Consider the following 18,774-nt stretch of genomic DNA (forward strand, 5'->3'; position numbering starts at 1 on the left):
ACTTTCTGTGACCCTTTTTGCCTAATGGTTTCTTCCTCCCTATGATCCCAATCTATGGTCAGGAGAGAAGAATATGGGTATTCTATTCATAGAATATTAAGTAATAAAAATATACTAGTTGTTTACAAGTTATGAAAATCAATGAATATGCTACCACTATTTGTAAAAGCTTATGGAGGAAAAAATAGAAAAGTGTTGGGAATAAACACAAAATTCTTTTTAATCATACTATTCTTCTGACTTTTAATAATCATGAACGGCTTCTGCACTTAAAATCTCAATGGTGAGAACCAGTGGTTGGGAATGTATGCGTGACAAAAGATACTACCTTAGAAGGAATTTTACACTCAGGGATTTCTCAAGAACATGTTAATTTGTTGATTGATGATTAAGTGTATGCAACTTATAAGTTTATATGTATATATGCTATATACATATTTATATCTGTTAGGATAGTTACATTTCGATAGTGGATGAAATGCCTGACATCAGAGAACTGAAGCTGAAAAATACCAGGAAGAGTGGGGGAAGCAAAAGTAATAGCTGAGATTGTCAAAATAATAACTACTTGATATTTATCAAATAGATATAACTCTATTTGATCATATGAAGAGACTATTTGGGGAGATCGAAGTTTTTTTTTTTTTTTTTGTACTTTAGATGAAGTTTTACAGAACTAGCTTCTCAATAAACAGTACATACATTGTTTTATGACATTGGTTAACAACCCCATGACATGTCAACACTCTACCTTCTCGACCTTGGGTTTTCTATTTACAAACTTTCCTGTCTCCTCCTGCCTTCTAGTCCTTTAGTCCCCAGGCTGTTGTGCCCCTTTAGCCTCATTTTGTCTTATGGGCCTGTCTAATCTTTGGATGAAGGGTGAAACTCAGGAGTGACTTCATTACCCAGCTAAAAGGGTATCTGGGGCCATACTCTTGGAGCTTCTCCAGTCTCTGTTAGGCATATACATTTGGTGTTTTCATATGAGTTAGAATTTTGTTCTACATTTTTCTCCAGCTTCATCCAGGACTCTCTATCGTGATCCCTTTCAAAGCAGTCAATGGTGGTAGCCAGGCAACATCTACTCGTACAGGACTCAGGCTAGTGTAGGCTGTGGTAGGCATGGTCCATTAGTTCTTTGGACTAATCTTTCCTTGTATCTTTAATTTTCTTCATTCTCTCTTGCTTCTGAAGGGATGAGACCAGTGGAGTGCCTTCGATGGCCACTCATAGGCTTTTAACACCCCAGACGCTACTTACCAAAGTAGAATGTCGAACATTCTCTTTATAAACTGTGCTATGCCAATTGAGCTAGATGTTCCCTGAGACCATGGTCCCCACAGCCCTCAGCCCAGAAATTCAGTCCCTCAGGGAGTTTGAATGTGTCTATGAAGTTTCATGACCCTGCCTTCTACAAGTTGTGCTGGCTTCTCCAGTATTGTGTACTGTCTTATCTTCACTAAAATTACCACTTTTCTATTGTCTATTTAGTTTTTTTCCATTCCCACCCCTACCTTCCCTCATAACCATCAAAGATTGTTTATTTTTGGTTGTAAACCTTTTCATGAGTTTTTACAGTAATGGTCTCATACAATATTTGTCCTTTTGTGATTGACTTATATCACTCAGCATGATGCCCTCCAGATTCATCCATGTTGAGATGTTTCGAAGATTTGTCATTGTCCTTTATCATTGCATAATACTCCATTGTGTGTATGTACCATAGTTTATGTATCCATTCATCTGTTGATGGGCATCTAGGTTTCAATCTTTTTGCTATTGTGAACAATGCTGCAATGAATATGGATGTGCATGTGTCTATTTGTGTGACAACTGTTATTTCTCTAGGATGTATTCCCAAGAGTGGGATTGCTGGGTCATGTGATATTTCTATTTCCTTTTTAGCTTTCTAAGGCAGCGCCATACCATTTTCCAAAACAGTTGTATCATTTTGCATTCCCACCAGCGATGCGTAAAAGTTCCAATCTCTCTGCAACCTCTCTAATATTTGTTACTTTCTATTTTCTTGATTCGTGTCAGTAATACCGGGGTGAGATAGTAAGGGGAGATCAAAGTTTTATCAAAAAGTTATGTGTACTTGAGTTTCTGTTAAATAAACAAATTTTAAAAATCAGACTCTGAAAACTACATGTGATAAACAGACAAAAATTAATGCAAATATAATTTAAGGAACCAACAACTTTATCCTCCATGCATGGGTCATTTTGTCACTTGCATATTGCTGTGATGCTGGAAGCTATGCCATCGGTATTCAAACACCGGCAGGGTCACCCATGAACAGGTTTCAGCTGAGATTCCAGACTAAGACAGAGTAGTAGACGGACCTGGAAATCTACTTTTGAAAAAAAAAAATTAGCCAGTGAAAACCTTATGAATAACAGTGGAACACTGTCTGATATAGTGCGGGAAGAGAAGCCCCTCAGGATGGAAGACACTCAAAATACTACAACGGAAGAGCTGCCTCCTCAAAGTAGAGTCAATTTCAATGATGTGGATGAAGACAAGCTTTTGGGATCTTCTTTTGCTGATGTGGCATGACTCAAAATGAGAAGACAGAGCTGCAAATGTCCATTAATAATCAGAACATGGGATGTATGAAGTATGTATCCAGGAAAATTGGAAGTTGTCAAAAATGAAATAGAATGCATAAACATTGATATCCTAGGCATCAGTGAGCTTAAATGGACTACTATTAACCATTCTGAATTGGACAATCATATGCTCTAATATGCTGGGAATGAAGAACTGAAGAGGAATAGCATCACATTCATTACCAAAAAGGACATTTCATATATTCAGAAGTACAATGCTATCAGTGATAGGATAATATCTATATACCTACAAGGAAGACCAATTAACAGGACTATTCTTCAGATTTATGCACCAACCACTAAGGTCAAAGATGAAAAAAAATGAAGACTTTTAACAACTTCTGCAGCCTGAAATTGATCAAATATGCAATCTAGTTGTATTGACAATTACTGGTGATTGGAATGCACAAGTTGGAAAAAACAAAGGATTAGTGCTCAGAAAATTTGGCCTTGGTGACAGAAATGATGCCGTAGATCACATGACAGCATTCTACAAGACTAATGACTTCTTAATAGCAAGAAATATCTTCTTTCAACAACATAAATGGCTACATACGGACCTCACCAGGTGGGGTATACAGGAATCATATCAACTACATCTGTGGCAAAAGATGATGGAAAAGGTCAATATCATCAGTCAGGACAAGGCCAAGGGTTGACTGCAGAACAGACCATCAATTACTCCTTTGCAAGTTTAATTAGAAGCTGAAGAAAAGTAGAACAAGTCCACAAGAGCCAAAGTATGACCTTGAGTATGAATTGAATTTAGAGAACATCTTAGGAATAGATATGACACATTAAACACTAATGACTGAAGACCAGATGAGTTGTGGAATGACATCAGAGAAAGGCATCATATATGAAGAAAGAAAGAGGTCATTAAAAAGACAGGAAAAAAAGAAAAGTCCAAAAAGGATGTCAGAAGAGACTCTGAACTTGCTTTTGAATGTCAAGTAACTAAAGTGAATGAAAGAAATGATGAAGTAAAAGAGCTGAACAGAAGATTCCAATGGGCAGCTTGAGAAGAAAAAGTAAAGTATTATAATGACATGTACAAAGACCTGGAGTTAGAAAACCAAAAGGGATGAACATGCTGGCGTTTCTCAAGTTGAAAGAACTGAAGAAAAAATTCAAGCCTCGAGTTTCAATACTGAAGGATTCTATGGACAAAATGCCAAAAGAAGCATCAAAAGAAGATAGAAGGAATACACAGAGTCACTATATCAAAAAGAATTGGGAAACATTCAATCATTTCAGGAGGTAGCATATGTTCAAGAACCAATGATTGAAGGAATAATTTCAAAAAGCACTAAAGGCACTGGGGAAAAACAAGTCTGCAGAAATTGACAGAATACCAATTGAGATGTTTCAACTAATTGATGCAGTCCCAGAAGTACTAACTCATCTATGCCAAGAAATTTGGAAGATAGCTACCTTGTCAATCAACTGGAAGAGATCTATATTTATGACTATTCCAAAGAAAAGTGATCCAACAGAATGGGGAAATTATTGAATAACATTATTAATATCACAAGCAAGTAAAATTTTGCTGAAGATCATTCAAAAGCATTTACAGGAGTACACTGACAGCGAACTGCCAAAAATTCAAGCCAGATTCAGAAGAGGATGTGAAATGAGGGATATAATTGCTGATGTCAGATGGATCATGGATGAAAGCAGAGAATACACAAAGATGTTTACCTGTGTTTTATTGACTATGTGAAGTCGTTCAACTGCATTGATAACAAATTATGGATAACTGTGAAGAACGGGAATTCCAAAACACTTAATTGTGATCATGAGGAACCTGTACATAGATCAAGAGGCAGTCAATTAAACAGACCAAGGAGATAGAGCATGGTTGTAAGTCAGGAAAGGTGTGCATCAGCGTTGTATCCTTTTACCATATTTACTCAATCTGTATGCTGAGTAAATAATCTGAGAAACTGGACTGTGTGAAGAAGAACAGGAATCAAGATTGGAGGAAGGCTCATTAACACCCTGTGATATTCAGATGACACAATCTTGATGAAAGTGAAGAGGACTTGAAGCACTTATTGCTGAAGATCAAAGACCTCAGCCTTCAGTATGGATTATACCTACCATAAAGAAAACAAAAACTCTCACAACTGGACTAATAAGTAACTTCATGATAAATGTAGAAAAGATTGAATTTGCCAACGATTTTATTTTACTTGTATCCATAATCAACACCCATGGAAGCAGCAGTTGAGAAATCAAAAGATGGGGAGGCGGGGCCAAGGTGGCAAAATTGTCAGATGCTTCTTGTTATCCCTCTTACGACAAAGACCCGAGAAAACAAGTGAATCGATTATATATGACAATCTAAGAGCCCAGATCATCAAAGAAAAAGTTGAGGAATTGGACTGAGTAGCAGGGGGAGGGAGAGACAGTTCAGAAACAGAAAAGAAGTGCCAGTTGTGAGGTAGCTGGCACCCTGCAGGGTGGGTCGGCTGGTGCCCATCGGCTGAGGTGAGCAGCAACACGTGATGCATTTCGCCTCATCAGGATAGACAGAGAGGCAGAGAGTCTACACAAGCCTCCAGAGCCAGGGGAAAGAGGGGCTAGATCTGCGAAAGTTTAGGCAAGTGTCTAAACCTACCATGTAGGGTCAAAATGACCTCTCCCCCACTGGGACTTTTGCAGCAAAGAAGTACCATTTCTCCCTCATCCAGCCCTCTCCCTGCTTCCTCCAACAGCAGTCTGGCAGTATTCAACAAATGCCACACCCCTAAGGACTACCCACACCCAAACCAGTCTTACAGCTTGAGAAAAACAGAAAAAAAGAAACACCAAGCCCCCAAGCCAGTAACTGAAGATGATTCATGTCCAAACCAAAGCTGACATAAGGGGTCTACAGACTTCTAATGACTTTTATCCCTGCCTAGACCTGTGTAGTTGATTCAAAGCATAGGCCCTCATTAGCATAGAAAAACAGGGCATATGCCTAAAGACGCTTCATCTTCAGAAGCCAAAGGTGGAGTTGCAGACCTTTGCCACCACTCTGCCCATTAAGAAAGGTCCTTACACACCCATATTAGCAGCTTCATGGCTGGTGATATCATCCTTTTCATCTATCCACCCAGGAAGGGATCTGAGAACAATTGGTGCCTCCCAGTCCTTATGGCCAACAGCTTTGGGTGCCCAAAGTCTGGCTGCAAAACCCACCCACGTACATGCTTTAGGGGACAGAGACACACCTTCCATCCAGGCACTCAGAGGCAGCTGTCAGCACCCACCCTTGCTCAGCAAATAGCCCCCTACTGTAGCCAGATATTTGTGCCTGCTTCAAACACCCCTACAGAGCTCTGCCCATCTAGGACTGTAGATGAGAGCCTAAAACACACACTCAGTGACTAACGACCTGGACACCTGAGCTGAATCCGCACAAGACAAGTGAACAGGCTCTTCACACAGCTAGTAGCTATTCTAACCACCTGGTGACAAGACGTGAGAGCTTCAAAGATGCCAATAACAAAAGTAGGTTGCATGCCCAGCCTACTTGAGCATATTAAAACAAAAGAAAGCAAAAAGCTAGGGCACAATAACTAAACATACGTTAAATAAATATAATAACTTATCAATGGCTTGGTGACAACGAAAAAAATTTTTTTTGTGACAACAGTCAATATCAAATCACATAAAGAAGCAGGTCAAGATGGCTCCAGCAAGCAACCAAAACAAGGAAGCAGAAAACCTTTCAGAGGAAGATAAAGTCTTGGAGTTACTGGAGTTAGAATTCAAAAGATTAACATACAGAGCTCTTCAAGAAATTAGGAAGGTAATCAAGCCAAGGAACACACAAACAAAGCAATAGAGGAATTCAGGGAAATATTACAGGAACGGAATGACAACTTTAACAGGCTGCTAGGAACCACAGACAACAGCTAGAAATCTAAAAAATTAACAATAAAATTTCAGAATTAGACAATTCAACAGATGGTCATAGGAGGAGAATTGATGCAATGGAAGTCAGAATTACTGAGAAATTGAAAATAAACCCTTTCCATTAATTTATTTGAGGAAAATCAAATAAAATAATTAAAAAAAAATATGAAGAAACCCTAAGAATTATGTGTGACACTATCAAGAAGAAAAGCCTACAAGTGACTGAGTAACAGAACAGGGGGGATAACAGAAAATACAGAGAGAATTGTTGAACATTTGCTGGCAGAAAATTTTTCTGATATCATGAAAAACGAGATGTCTATCCAAGAAGCTCATCAAACCCCACACAGGGTAGATTGCAAAAGAAAGTCACCAAGATATATAATAACCAAACTTGCCAAAACCAAGAAAAAAAAAAATGTTAAGAGCATCTAGGGATTAAAAAAAAAAAAGTCACCTAAAAAGGACAGTGAATAAGACTAAGCTCCAACCACTCAGGAGAACCTAGGCAGGCAAGAAGACAATAGAATGACATATATAAAGACTTGAAGGAAAACAAAACAAAACTGCCAGCCAAGAATTATATATCCAGCAAAACAGTCTCTCAAATATGATGGCGAATTAGAGCATTTCCAGATAAACAGAAGTTAAGGGGATTTGTAAAAACCAAAACCAAAATTACAAGAAATATTAAAACAATTCCTCTGGCTAGAGAATGAACAATATCAGACAACAAGCCAAGACTAGAACACGGGACAGAACAACCAGATATCAACCCAGATAGTGAAGTCACAAAAATAAGTCAAAGCTAAAAGACTGAAAATAGGGACACAGAGACATCAATATGTAAGCGATGACAAAATTAAAACAAAAATGAGGGACTAAATAGCATAGTCATAGAACTTCCACATGGAGAAGAAGTTAAGGCAATATCAAGAAATAAAAGACTGGTTTAAACGTGGAAAAACAGAGGTAAATTTTAAGGTAAACGCACAGAAAAATAACAAATCTACCCATCAAAGTAAAAAAAGAAGAAAAACATACTCAGCAAACAAAATCTACAATAATGAAAAAGATGAAAGAAAATACATTAAAAAAAGATGACTTATCAAAGAAAATTAAGTATAACAAAGAAACTGTTAACACCACCAAAAAAAAAAAAAAAACAAAAAACTTGAAAATGACAGCAATAAACTCATACCTATCAATAATTACACTGAATGCAAATGGACTAAATGTACCAATAAAAAGACAGAGAGTGGCGGAATGGATTAAAAAAAAAATCCATATATATGCTGCCTATAAGAGACACACTTTAGACTCAAAGATACAGACAAACTAAAACAGAAAGGATGGAAAAAAACATATCATGCAAACAAAAACCATAGAACAGCACAAGTGGCAATATTAATCCCTGACAAAATAGATTTTAAAGTAAAATCCAAAACAAAGGATAAGAAAAGACACTATATAATGATTAAAGGGTCAATACACCATATAAATATATACACACCCAATGACAGGGCTCCAAAATACATAAAACAAATTCTAACAGCATCGAAACAAGAAGTAGGCAGCAACACAATAATAGTAGGAGACTTCAACAGAACACTTTTGATGAAGGATAGAACATTTAGAAAGAAACTCAATAAAGACATGGAAGATCGAAATGCCACAATCAACTTGACCACATAGACATACACAGAACAATCCACCCAACAGCAGTCAAGTATACATTCCTTCCCAGTGAACATGGAACATTCTCCAGAATGGACCAGGCAACAAAGCAAGCCTTAACAGCATCCAAAACATTTAAATACTACAGAGCATCTTTTCTGACCATAAAGCCATAAAAGTATAAATTAATAACAGAAACAGCAAGGAAAAAAATCAAATACTTGGAAACTGAACAACACCTTGCTCAAAAACTACTGGGTTATAGAAGAAATCAAGGATGGAATAAAGAAATTCACAGAATCAAATGAGAATGAAAACACATCTTACCAGGACATTTGGGATACATCAAAAGCAGTTCTCAGAGGTCAATTTGTAGCAAAAAGCACACATCCAAAAAGAAAAAAAGGCCAAAATAAAAACATTAACCCTACGATTCGAACAAATAGAAAGAGAGCAGCAAAAGAAGCCTTCATGTACAAGAAGAAAGGATATAACAAAGATTGGAGTAGAAAAAAGTAAAATGGAGAATAGAAAAAAAACACTTAAAACAGTTAACAAGACCAAAACCTGGTTCATTGAAAAGATCAACAAAATCAATAAATCATTGGCCAAACTGACAAAAGAAAAACAGGACAGGAAGCAAATAACCAGAATAAGAAATGAGATAGGCAATATCACAACAGACTCAACTGAAATAAAAAGAATTATAACAGAACACTATGAAAAACTGTACTCCAGCAAATTTTAAAACCTAGAGGAACTGGACAAATTTCCAAAAACATACTACATACCTAACTAACACAAAGAGAGGTAGAAAAGCTAAATAATAGAAGAGATTGAAAAGGTTAAAAAAAAAAAAATTCCAAGAAAAAAAAGCCCTCACCCTGATGTTTTCACTGGAGAATTCTACCAACTTTCAGAGGAGTTAACACCAGTACTACTAAAGGTATATCAGAGCAAAGAAAGGAAAGAATACTCCCAAATTCATTCCATGAAGCCAGCATAAGCCCAATACCAAAGCCAAGTAATGTCACCACAAAAAAAGAAAATTACAAACCAAATTACAAACCAATACCCCTCATGAACATAAAAAGCAAGAATTCTCAACAAATTCCTAGCCAATAGAATTCAACAGCATATCAAAAAAAAAAAAAAAAAAATGATCATGACCAACTGGGATGCCTACCAGGTATGCAGGGATGCTTCAACATTAGAAAAATAATCAATGTAATCTATCACATAAATAAAAGAACCACATGATCTTATCAATTGATGCTGACAAAGCATTTGACAAAGTCCAACAACCATTCCTGATAAAAAACACTCAGCAAAATAGGAATAAAAGGGAAATTTCTTGACATAATAAACAGCATTTACACAAAGCCAACAGCCAACATCATTCTAAACAAAAGAGTCTGAAAGCATTGCCCTTGAGAATGGGAATCAGACAAGGATGCTCTTTATCGCCAATCTTATTCAACATTCTGCTGGAGTTCCAAGCCAGAGCAATAAGGTAAGGAAAAGGAATAGAGGACATTCGAATTGGTAAGGAAGAAGTACAAGTATCACTATTTGCAGATGATATGATCTTATAAACAAAAAACCCTAAAGGATCTACAAGAAAATTACTGGAACTAATAGAAAATTTCAGCAAAGTATCAGGATACAAGATAAACATATAAAAATTAGTTGTTTCCTCTACACCAACAAAGAGAACTTTGATACGGAAATCACCAAATCAATACCAATTACAATAACCCCCAAGAAGATGAAGTACTTAGGAATAAACCTAACCAAAAACTTAAAAGACCTATACAAAGAAAACTACAAGATGCTACTGCAAGAAACTGAAATAAACTTACATAAGTGGAAAAACACACCATGCTCATGGATAGGAAGACTCAACATTGTGAAAATGTCAATTCGACCAGAAGCAATCTACAGTTAAAATGCAATTCTGATCCAAATTCCAACAACAGTTTTTCAATGAGATGGAGAAAAAAATCACCAACTTCATATGAAAAGAAATGAGACTCCGGATAAGTGAAGCATTACTGAAGAAGAACAAAGTGGGAGTCCTCACACTGTCTGATTTTAGAACCTGTTATATATACAACCACAGTACATAGACCAGTGGAACAGAACTGAGTAACATATGCAAACCCATACACCTATGTGCAGCTGGTATTTGACAAAGGTCCTAAGTCTGTTAAATGGGGAAAAACAACCTCTTTAAGAAATGGTGCTGGCATAACTGTATATCCATCTGCAAAAAAAAAAATGAAACAGGACCCATACCTCACATTATGCAACATGGATTAAAGACCTAAATAGAAAATCTAAAAAGATAAAGGTCATGGAATGAAAAACAGGGACAACACTAGGAACCCTAATACATGGCATAAAAAGAATACAAACCATAACCAACAATACAGAAGCACCAGAAGAGAAACTAGATAAATGGGAGCTCCAAAAAATCAAAGATTTATGCTCATCAACAGACTTCACCAAAGGAGTAAAAAGAGAACCTACAGACTGGGAAAAAAAATTTGGCTATGACATATCCCATAAGGGTCTAATCTCTAAAAGCTACAAGGCACTGCAACACCTCAGCAACAAAAAGACAACCCAATTAAAAAATGGGAAAAGGATATGAACAGACACTTCACCAAAGAAGACATTCAGGCAGCTACAGATACATGAGGAAATGCTCAAGATCATTAGCCATTAGGGAAATGCAAATCAAAACTACAATGAGATACCATTTCACCCCAACAAGGCTGGCATTAATTCAAAAAACACAAAATAATAAATGTTAGAGAGGTTATGGAGAGACTGGAACACTTATGCACTTCTGGTGGGACTGTAAAATGGTATAACCTCTTTGGAAAATTATTTGGTGCTTCCTTAAAAAGCTAGAGATAGAAGTATCATACGATACAGCAATCCCACTCCTAAGAAAATATCCTGGAGAAATAAGAGTCGTCACACAAATAGATATATGCACACCCATGTTCACTGCAGTACTGTTCACAATAGCAAAAAATGGAATCAACATAGGTGCCCATCAACAGACGAATGGTTAAAAAAAACTATGGTATATACACAAAATGGGATACTATACAACGATAAGGAATGATGATTAATCTGAGAAACACCTCACAACATGGATGAGTCTGGAAGGCGTTATGCTGAATTAAATTAATCACGTAAGGACAAATATTGTATGAAGCCACCATTTTAAGAACTCCAGAAAAGGTTTAAACAGAAGAAAGCATTATTTGATGCTTAAGAATGTGGAGAGGGAGGAGTATCTTCAGTGAAACAAAGGACAGCACACAATACAGGGGAAGTCAGAATAACTGGACCAAACGAAAAGCTAAGAAGCTTTCTGAATACATCCAAACACTTTGAGGGACAGAGTTGCTGGGGCTGGGGCCTAGGAACCATAGTTTTGGGGAAATCTAGGTCAACTGGCATAACAAAGTTTATTAAGAAAATGTTCTGCCTCTCACTTTGGTGAATGGCGTCTAGGGTCTTAATAGCTTGGGAGTGGCTATCTAAGATGCATGCATTGGTCCCAACTCACTTGGAGCAAAGAAGAATGAAGAACAGGGAAAATATTAGCTCAAGAGACAGAAGGTCCACATAAACCAGAATATCCATCAGCCTGAGACCAGAAAAACTAGATGGTGCCTGGCTACCACCAATGGCTGCCCTGACAGGGAATGCATCAGAAAGTCTCAGAAGAAGCAGGAGAAAAGTGTGGACCTAAACTCAAGTTTTAGTAAAAAAACCAGACTCAAAGGTCAGACAGAGACTGGAAGAACCCCTGAAGCTATGGCCTCTGGACACTCTGTTAACTCAGAACTAAAGCCATCCCCGAAGCCTGCTCTTCAGACAGAGATTAGACTGGACTGAAATACAAAAAAATAATACCTGTGGTAGTGTGCTTCTTAGTTCAATCAGATACATGAGACCAAATGGGTGGCTCCTATCCAGAGGCAGGATCGGAAGGCAGGAAGGGATAAGAAGCAGTTGAATGAACACAAGAAATTTGGGGTGTGCTGTCACATTGTAGGCTTTGCAACTAATGTCACATAACAATATCTGTATAAATTTTTATGTGAGAAATTAACTTGAGCTGTAAAGTTTCACCTAAAGCACAAAAAAAAGAAGAAGAAGAAGAAAAAGGAAATCAAAGGATGCATTGCTTTGGGCAAATCTGCTGCAAAAGACTTCTTTAAAGTATTAAAAAGTAAAAATGTCACTTCAAATACTAAGATGGGCCTGACCCAAGCCATGGTGTTTTCAATCTCCTCATATGCTTGGGACATCTGGGCAATGAATAAGGAAGACCCAAGAATAACTGATGCCTTGGAATTATGGTGTTGGCGAAGAATATTGAATTCACCATGGACTGCCAAAAAATGAACAAATCTGCCTTGGAAGAAGTACAGCCAGAATACTCCTTAGAAACAAGTATAGTGAGACTTCATCTTGCTTACTTTGGACATGTTATCAGGACAGATCAGTCCCTGGAGAAGGACATCATGCTTGGTAAAGTAGAGGGTCAGCAAAAAAGAGGAAGACCCTCAAAGAGACCCATTGACACAGTGGCTGCAACAATGGTCTCAAGAATAACAACATGAAAATGGCTCAGGACTTGGCAGTGTTTCCTTCTGTTGTACACAGGGTCGCTATGAGTTGGAAGAGACTCAATGGCACCTAACAACAACAACAACAACTGTATATAACTGAAAAAAAAATTAAATAATCAATTAAAAACACTGATTCTCATTTATTTAACAAAGATACATGCGTATAAAGTCTTTCTTTCAGGGTTTTTTTTTTTTTTTTTTTTTTGACACTGTGATTGTAAATCCTATCTATGTGACCAAGGACATAATTCTGTGAGTATTGAACATTTGTATTAGTGTTTTTTGTTTTTAATTTAGATGGTTTTAGAAGTCAGAATAAGGCAATATCTCTATAACTACAGCCCAGAACTAGATACTCACATCACATTTTAAATAAGATGAATTTACTGTTGTTCATTATATAGCTAGTGGTCAGCAAGTAACTTTTGGCACCAAGAAATCTCTGAGTAAATTAGTGCATGATTTACAGTATTTTCTTCAGTGTTGATACTTATAGATACATATGCAGAGAAATAGATATAGGTAAAGATGTATAGTGATTACTATAATAATAAGGGCATTTTTCTCAAATCATGAGAATATTATTTTTAATTTTCTCAGTTTGATAGAATTTGCTTTGGGATAAGATCAATAAAATATTGAAATACATAATATTTACACTATTTCTATACTATTATATTTAGATATTATAAATATAATTTATTATATTGTAAATAAGTCAATAAAATGTATTAGTAACGTAAAGACGGCTGTAGACTTGATACTTGCTAATAAAACTTTGTATTTCTGACAGTTTAGGAGTTTTAAAGACACTGCTACTATAGTTCTTTCTTCCTGACAATAAATAAGCCCTTTTCCCTTAAGTAATCAGGGTGGATATTTGGAGAAGAATGAAGTGCTGTGAGGAATTGTTTTTGCTTTTTAAGAAACCTATTTTGGAAAACAACAAAACCAAACTATTAAGGTGAAGTCGATTTCAACTCACACTGACCCTACAGGACAGAGTAGAACTGTCCCATAGGGCTTTCAGGAAATAACTGGTGAATTTGAACCACCAACCTTTTGGTTAGCATCCAAGCTCTTAACCGCTGTGCCACCAGGGTTCCATTTTTAAAAAGAAGTAGAAACTAAGATTCAAAAATGACTACCACTAAGTTGTGGTTTCATTGGAGTAACTGCAGTGCCCCCTGTTGTGCTCGTTCTCCCTCCCCCTCCCCCATTTGCTGAGCTTAGTGTTCTCTGAGTCTGTTTCTGTTTTTGTTCCTCCCCTCCTTGGTTCTATTTAATATTATTTTGTCTTTATAAACCAAAAATTTCAAACACTTTTTAATCTCTGATAATTTTCAAACTTTGGTTCTATGAATAGTTTAATTTTATTCCAAAATAAGCATAATTACTGCCAAAATATATTTAAGTTTATATGTAATTAATAAATGTGATAATTTTTATTTTATATGTTTAAAAACAGTTGATATAACATCTGAAAAGTTTATATAATTCTGATGTCACTTAGTTTTTATTTACACAAATGTTTGAGCTTTTATTTATTTATATTTTGCATTGAGTAGATCTTAATGTTGTTGTTGTTGTCAGGTGCGGTCTAGTGCGTTCTGACTCAAAGCAACCCTATGCACAACACAACAAAACACTGCCTGGTCCTGGGCCATCCTTGTAACCGTTGTTACGCTTGAGCTCATTGTTGCAGCCACTGTGTCAATCTACCTCGTTGAGGGTCTTCCTCTTTTCTGCTGACCCTGTACTCTGCCAAGCATGATGTCCTTCCCCAGGGACTGATCCCTCCTGACAACATTTCCAAAGTATGTAAGACTGTCTCTCCATCATTGCTTCTAAGATCTTAATGTTACATAGTGTTACCTATGTGAATGTTTTTTCAACAAGGATATCTGTGAGTTATCTACCTTGTAAATAATGTAGTTAAATAATGTTCAAAACAACCTTTGTAATTTTGAGCTCATTGCAAGAATAGCAATATAATGACAATTCGGATTCATGCTATGTGCCGGGGAGTATTCTATACTATATAATTAAATCTATACTTTAATATTAAAATATGCATATGTTCACATACTGATCATTAATATAGGTTAATATTTTTATATGTAGCCAAAAACTTTATTTAAATATATTAAATAAGCATCACTATCATTTTTAGAATCTGGTACTCTCTAGTCCAATATGTTACTCTGTAGTTTTTCTATTAAGAGATTTTGAATTTTTAGTATATGTTATCATATTATTAAAAAATCAGACAATCAAAAGCATAATAACTAAATAAATGGAGATTAAGAAAATGTTATTTATATATCTTTGAATCCATACTGATAATTAAAATGTTCAAAAAACTTCAATGGTTTCCCTCCTATAAGTTCTAGTGTGAGTTTTGTACTGTCATCATTAATAAACTCTGATAATACGTAATATTTTTGTCCAAAAGAATGAATCAGATTTTCACAAGTACAGCTATGCATCAGATTTTAGATAAATGAACATATTGGCATAATGTTTATTGCTTTAATGGAAGGAGAGAGCTTCTGCTTGGAATTGCAAAAGAAAGTGAATTATGGGAATTGAGGGGGAATAAAACTGAAGACAAATAACAGAGTGTTCCAAGTTTATTCAATATTCTAGAAAATAAAAATCTACTGGCAATTTTCAGAAAGCACTCTAAAACTTTAAAAATATTACTTAAAAAAGAGAAGGCAAAAAGTAATGTATCCTTTTTTATTGTATTTCTAATTCAATTCTGAAAGCAGCATCAAAATTCTCTGGCCAATTTTAAGAAGAAATATAAAATGTTATGCTGTAAGACATAGATATAATAAAATGATTCATATGAAGAGCTATTTATGTGCATTTAATTGCCATAATTGGACAGCTAACAAACTTTCAAAATATTTGGTCTGAGATTTCTTAAAGTATGGTCCACCAAATGTTTATAACATTTTTCTCTGAGTTTAGAACACCTTCTGTTGGTGATTTTTCTACCTATTGAAAAATATAATAAATTATATATTCCTATATGAAAATGAAATCTCTTAAAATGACGGGAAAAGAGTCATCTAAGTAAATCTAATATGATCTAGAGCAATCACCATTAAAATATGTTTGGTCAAATTAAAACAACTAAGCCTTTATGCCAAACCTAAAAGCTTGTTTTGTTGCAGGCTAAGTGCAGGATGAAACTGAGGAAGCATGTTTATAAATAGACTACACCACTGTCTTTCTGGCACCCGTCAGACACTCATCAGGCAGTTAAAGGGTGGGTACAGATAGGAGACAATATATTAGGTGGGATGTACAAACTCTTCAGTATGTGAACAACTGAGCAATATGAACATCTAATAATTAGATTTTTTTGCATCTTTTTAAAAGATGAAGCAGGTTTTAAGTTAACGTGTTCAGTTATACTTCTCAAATATCTATCTGGACAGTCCAGTTTCGCTAAGAACAAGCAGATATTGTCATGAAAGCATTAAAATGAAGAGAATATTTAATTTAAATATTACCACCCTGTTATCAAAAAGCCAATCAAAAGCAGGAAGTAAATTTACAAATCAGATGTAGAAGGCTAAGATAGCATTAGCTTACCTTTTATGAAAGTGAAAAATGGAATCGTGAATTCCCTGGATTTTTTCTTACAATTAAAGAAGCAGGACATTAAAAAACACAAACCACTAGGGGAACGGAACAGAAATTTGCAAACCCAATTAGAAAATTCAATTTGCCTCCAAAAGGCCATGCCATTTCACCTCTAGACAGATAATTCTAGAGATTTTCATTCTAAGTCATAAAGCCAGGTTTTAAAATCTCCTATGTGCCTTTAAAACAAGTAACAACTTAAGTGAATTATAATAATATTTATCAAACAACAGAAGACAGTTTATATTAAGAAAAGCTTTACACAGACTGTGATAATGATTCCTAATTAAGCTTATTAACATAAAGCAAATTCATAAGAATTTGGAAAGTGTACTCACAATTAAAAAACCAATATTACAAATAGAAGCATAATCAAATAGCATTTTTCATACTGCAATTTAGTTTTAATTATTTGTACATTACACACTCTTAATATTTACTCCCCTAATTAAACAGAAATTAATATCATTAAAGTAGGTGAAAGAGATGACAGGTAAGTAAAAAGTCTGTATTTGCTTAGTATGTCTACAAATAGTATAAATATAATAACAAATGTAAAATATGTTGCTACCATTTAAACACAAATACAAAGAAGACAAAAGGGCAAAGTTTGTAGTAAACAGATTTTTTTCTTTTAAATAAAAGAAACTCAGACCTTTCATTTGCTACTCCCTTTTTTTCTGTTAAAGTTTCAAATGACAAAGTGAAGACTAAGAAAAGTAGTTAAGCCAGACAATAGAACTATTCTTTTCACTCCATTAAAAAAAAAAAAAAAGAAAAAGAAAAAAGAACGCAAGACTAGTCAAACAGTGCTTTTGTTATTCTTCTAGGGAGAGAGTCACTAAACAATACATTTATGGTTAAAACTCAGCATAAAATATTTTCTACTTAGGTAGCTCCATAAGAACGTACATCACAGGGATTCTACAGTGTTACGGTTTTGTATCATTTCTTCAGCAGTTAAATGGACTTAGTCTGTGTACTCTGAATAACAGGAAGATTTGTCCCCTTTGCAAGCTTCAGTGACTGTCCCCCACAGAGCTCCAAAACGGCACAGCAAACCCGTGAAGGATCACAATCCTACAGAACGAGCTTCATAGTAACTTGCCCACGCGAAGATGTAAATTCAGAGCAACTTACCCGACTCGGTGTAACAAAGATAATAAAGTTTGCAAGGAGTTGAGATCATCTAATATTTCAGGGAAACTCAAGATGCAGCCGCTGCCCTAGTCTGTAAATTGGACTGCACTGACATTATAATCAACTGTTACTGACAAAGCTCGCGAGAGTTGGCAGCAGCAACTTGATCTGGAGGCAGCCAACCTTTACTTTCTGACATCTGTTCAGAGGCTAACGGTATGAATGCAATAGAGATTCATTTACAAAAGTATTGCCGGATTCATGCTTTAGGATTGCAGGCGCTTGTCTAAGAGGGAAGGGAAAAGATACAGAAGCTTCTTTGACTAAAAGAAGCTAAAATTTAACAGAAACTGCAAGTTTTAAAAAACACTATCAGAACTTTTTTATCTTATCAGTGTTTTATTTCTTTTATAGAATTTTTTTTTATGCTTATCTTACGCTTCTTTTAAGAGTTAAAGATGTACATATAGTTCTGAAGAAATGCTATTATTGAAATTCTTTGCTGCTTCGACCTGTGCCAATCATGCGGTTATAAAGGTTAGTAAAAGAGAACATAGCAAAGGAAATACTCTAGATAAAGCGATGCAAATCGAAAGATTAGTTATATTAACTAATGAATGAATGTCTCTGATATGTCTTCCTTCCCAACCCACTCTCAACAGTTAATTTAAGTGACACAAATGCCAGCATTGGTAATTTACTATTCAAGGGGCCCTGAAAGCAGTAAAGTGTAATGAGAAACCACGCGTTTGTGGTCAGGACAGGGAAAATAAACTGAACGGTCTTCCCCAAACTCAGTATAGATTAGCAAGCCAGCACTGTGAGAGCATTCCAGGAAGTATTTATGTCTTTTGGGTATATATTCCTGAAATAGGTATTTGTTTAATGTGTAATTCTCAATGAAGTTAGATTCTTAATCTCTTGCTGATTATAGTTTTACTTTTAAATCTCTCAGTTTGGGCTCACTAGCAGACTAAACAGTAAGCATGAGCTGTAGGTGAGCCTTTTTTTTTTTTTAAATTAGTTCCTTAAAACTTCAAACACACAGATATAAAAACTCATTTGTTTTGAGTCCTCCTTGTGCTAGTTCTTATACTGAGCAATTTACATAA

General features: G+C 35.6%; 1 protein-coding gene across 1 annotated transcript in view; it reads right to left on the bottom strand.

Annotated features, from left to right (window-relative positions):
- BCHE (butyrylcholinesterase) overlaps positions 1-17,913 on the bottom strand; it is a 101,144-nt gene extending 83,231 nt beyond the window's left edge. Inside the window, exon 1 of the mRNA XM_003416257.4 lies at positions 17,663-17,913. Coding sequence (XP_003416305.2) covers positions 17,663-17,711 — 49 coding nt within the window. The 5' untranslated portion in view covers positions 17,712-17,913. The remainder of the gene's footprint in view (positions 1-17,662) is intronic.
- Positions 17,914-18,774: the final 861 nt, after the last annotated feature.

Source organism: Loxodonta africana, chromosome 23, assembly GCF_030014295.1.
Source record: "Loxodonta africana isolate mLoxAfr1 chromosome 23, mLoxAfr1.hap2, whole genome shotgun sequence".
NCBI classification, from domain to species: domain Eukaryota; kingdom Metazoa; phylum Chordata; class Mammalia; order Proboscidea; family Elephantidae; genus Loxodonta; species Loxodonta africana.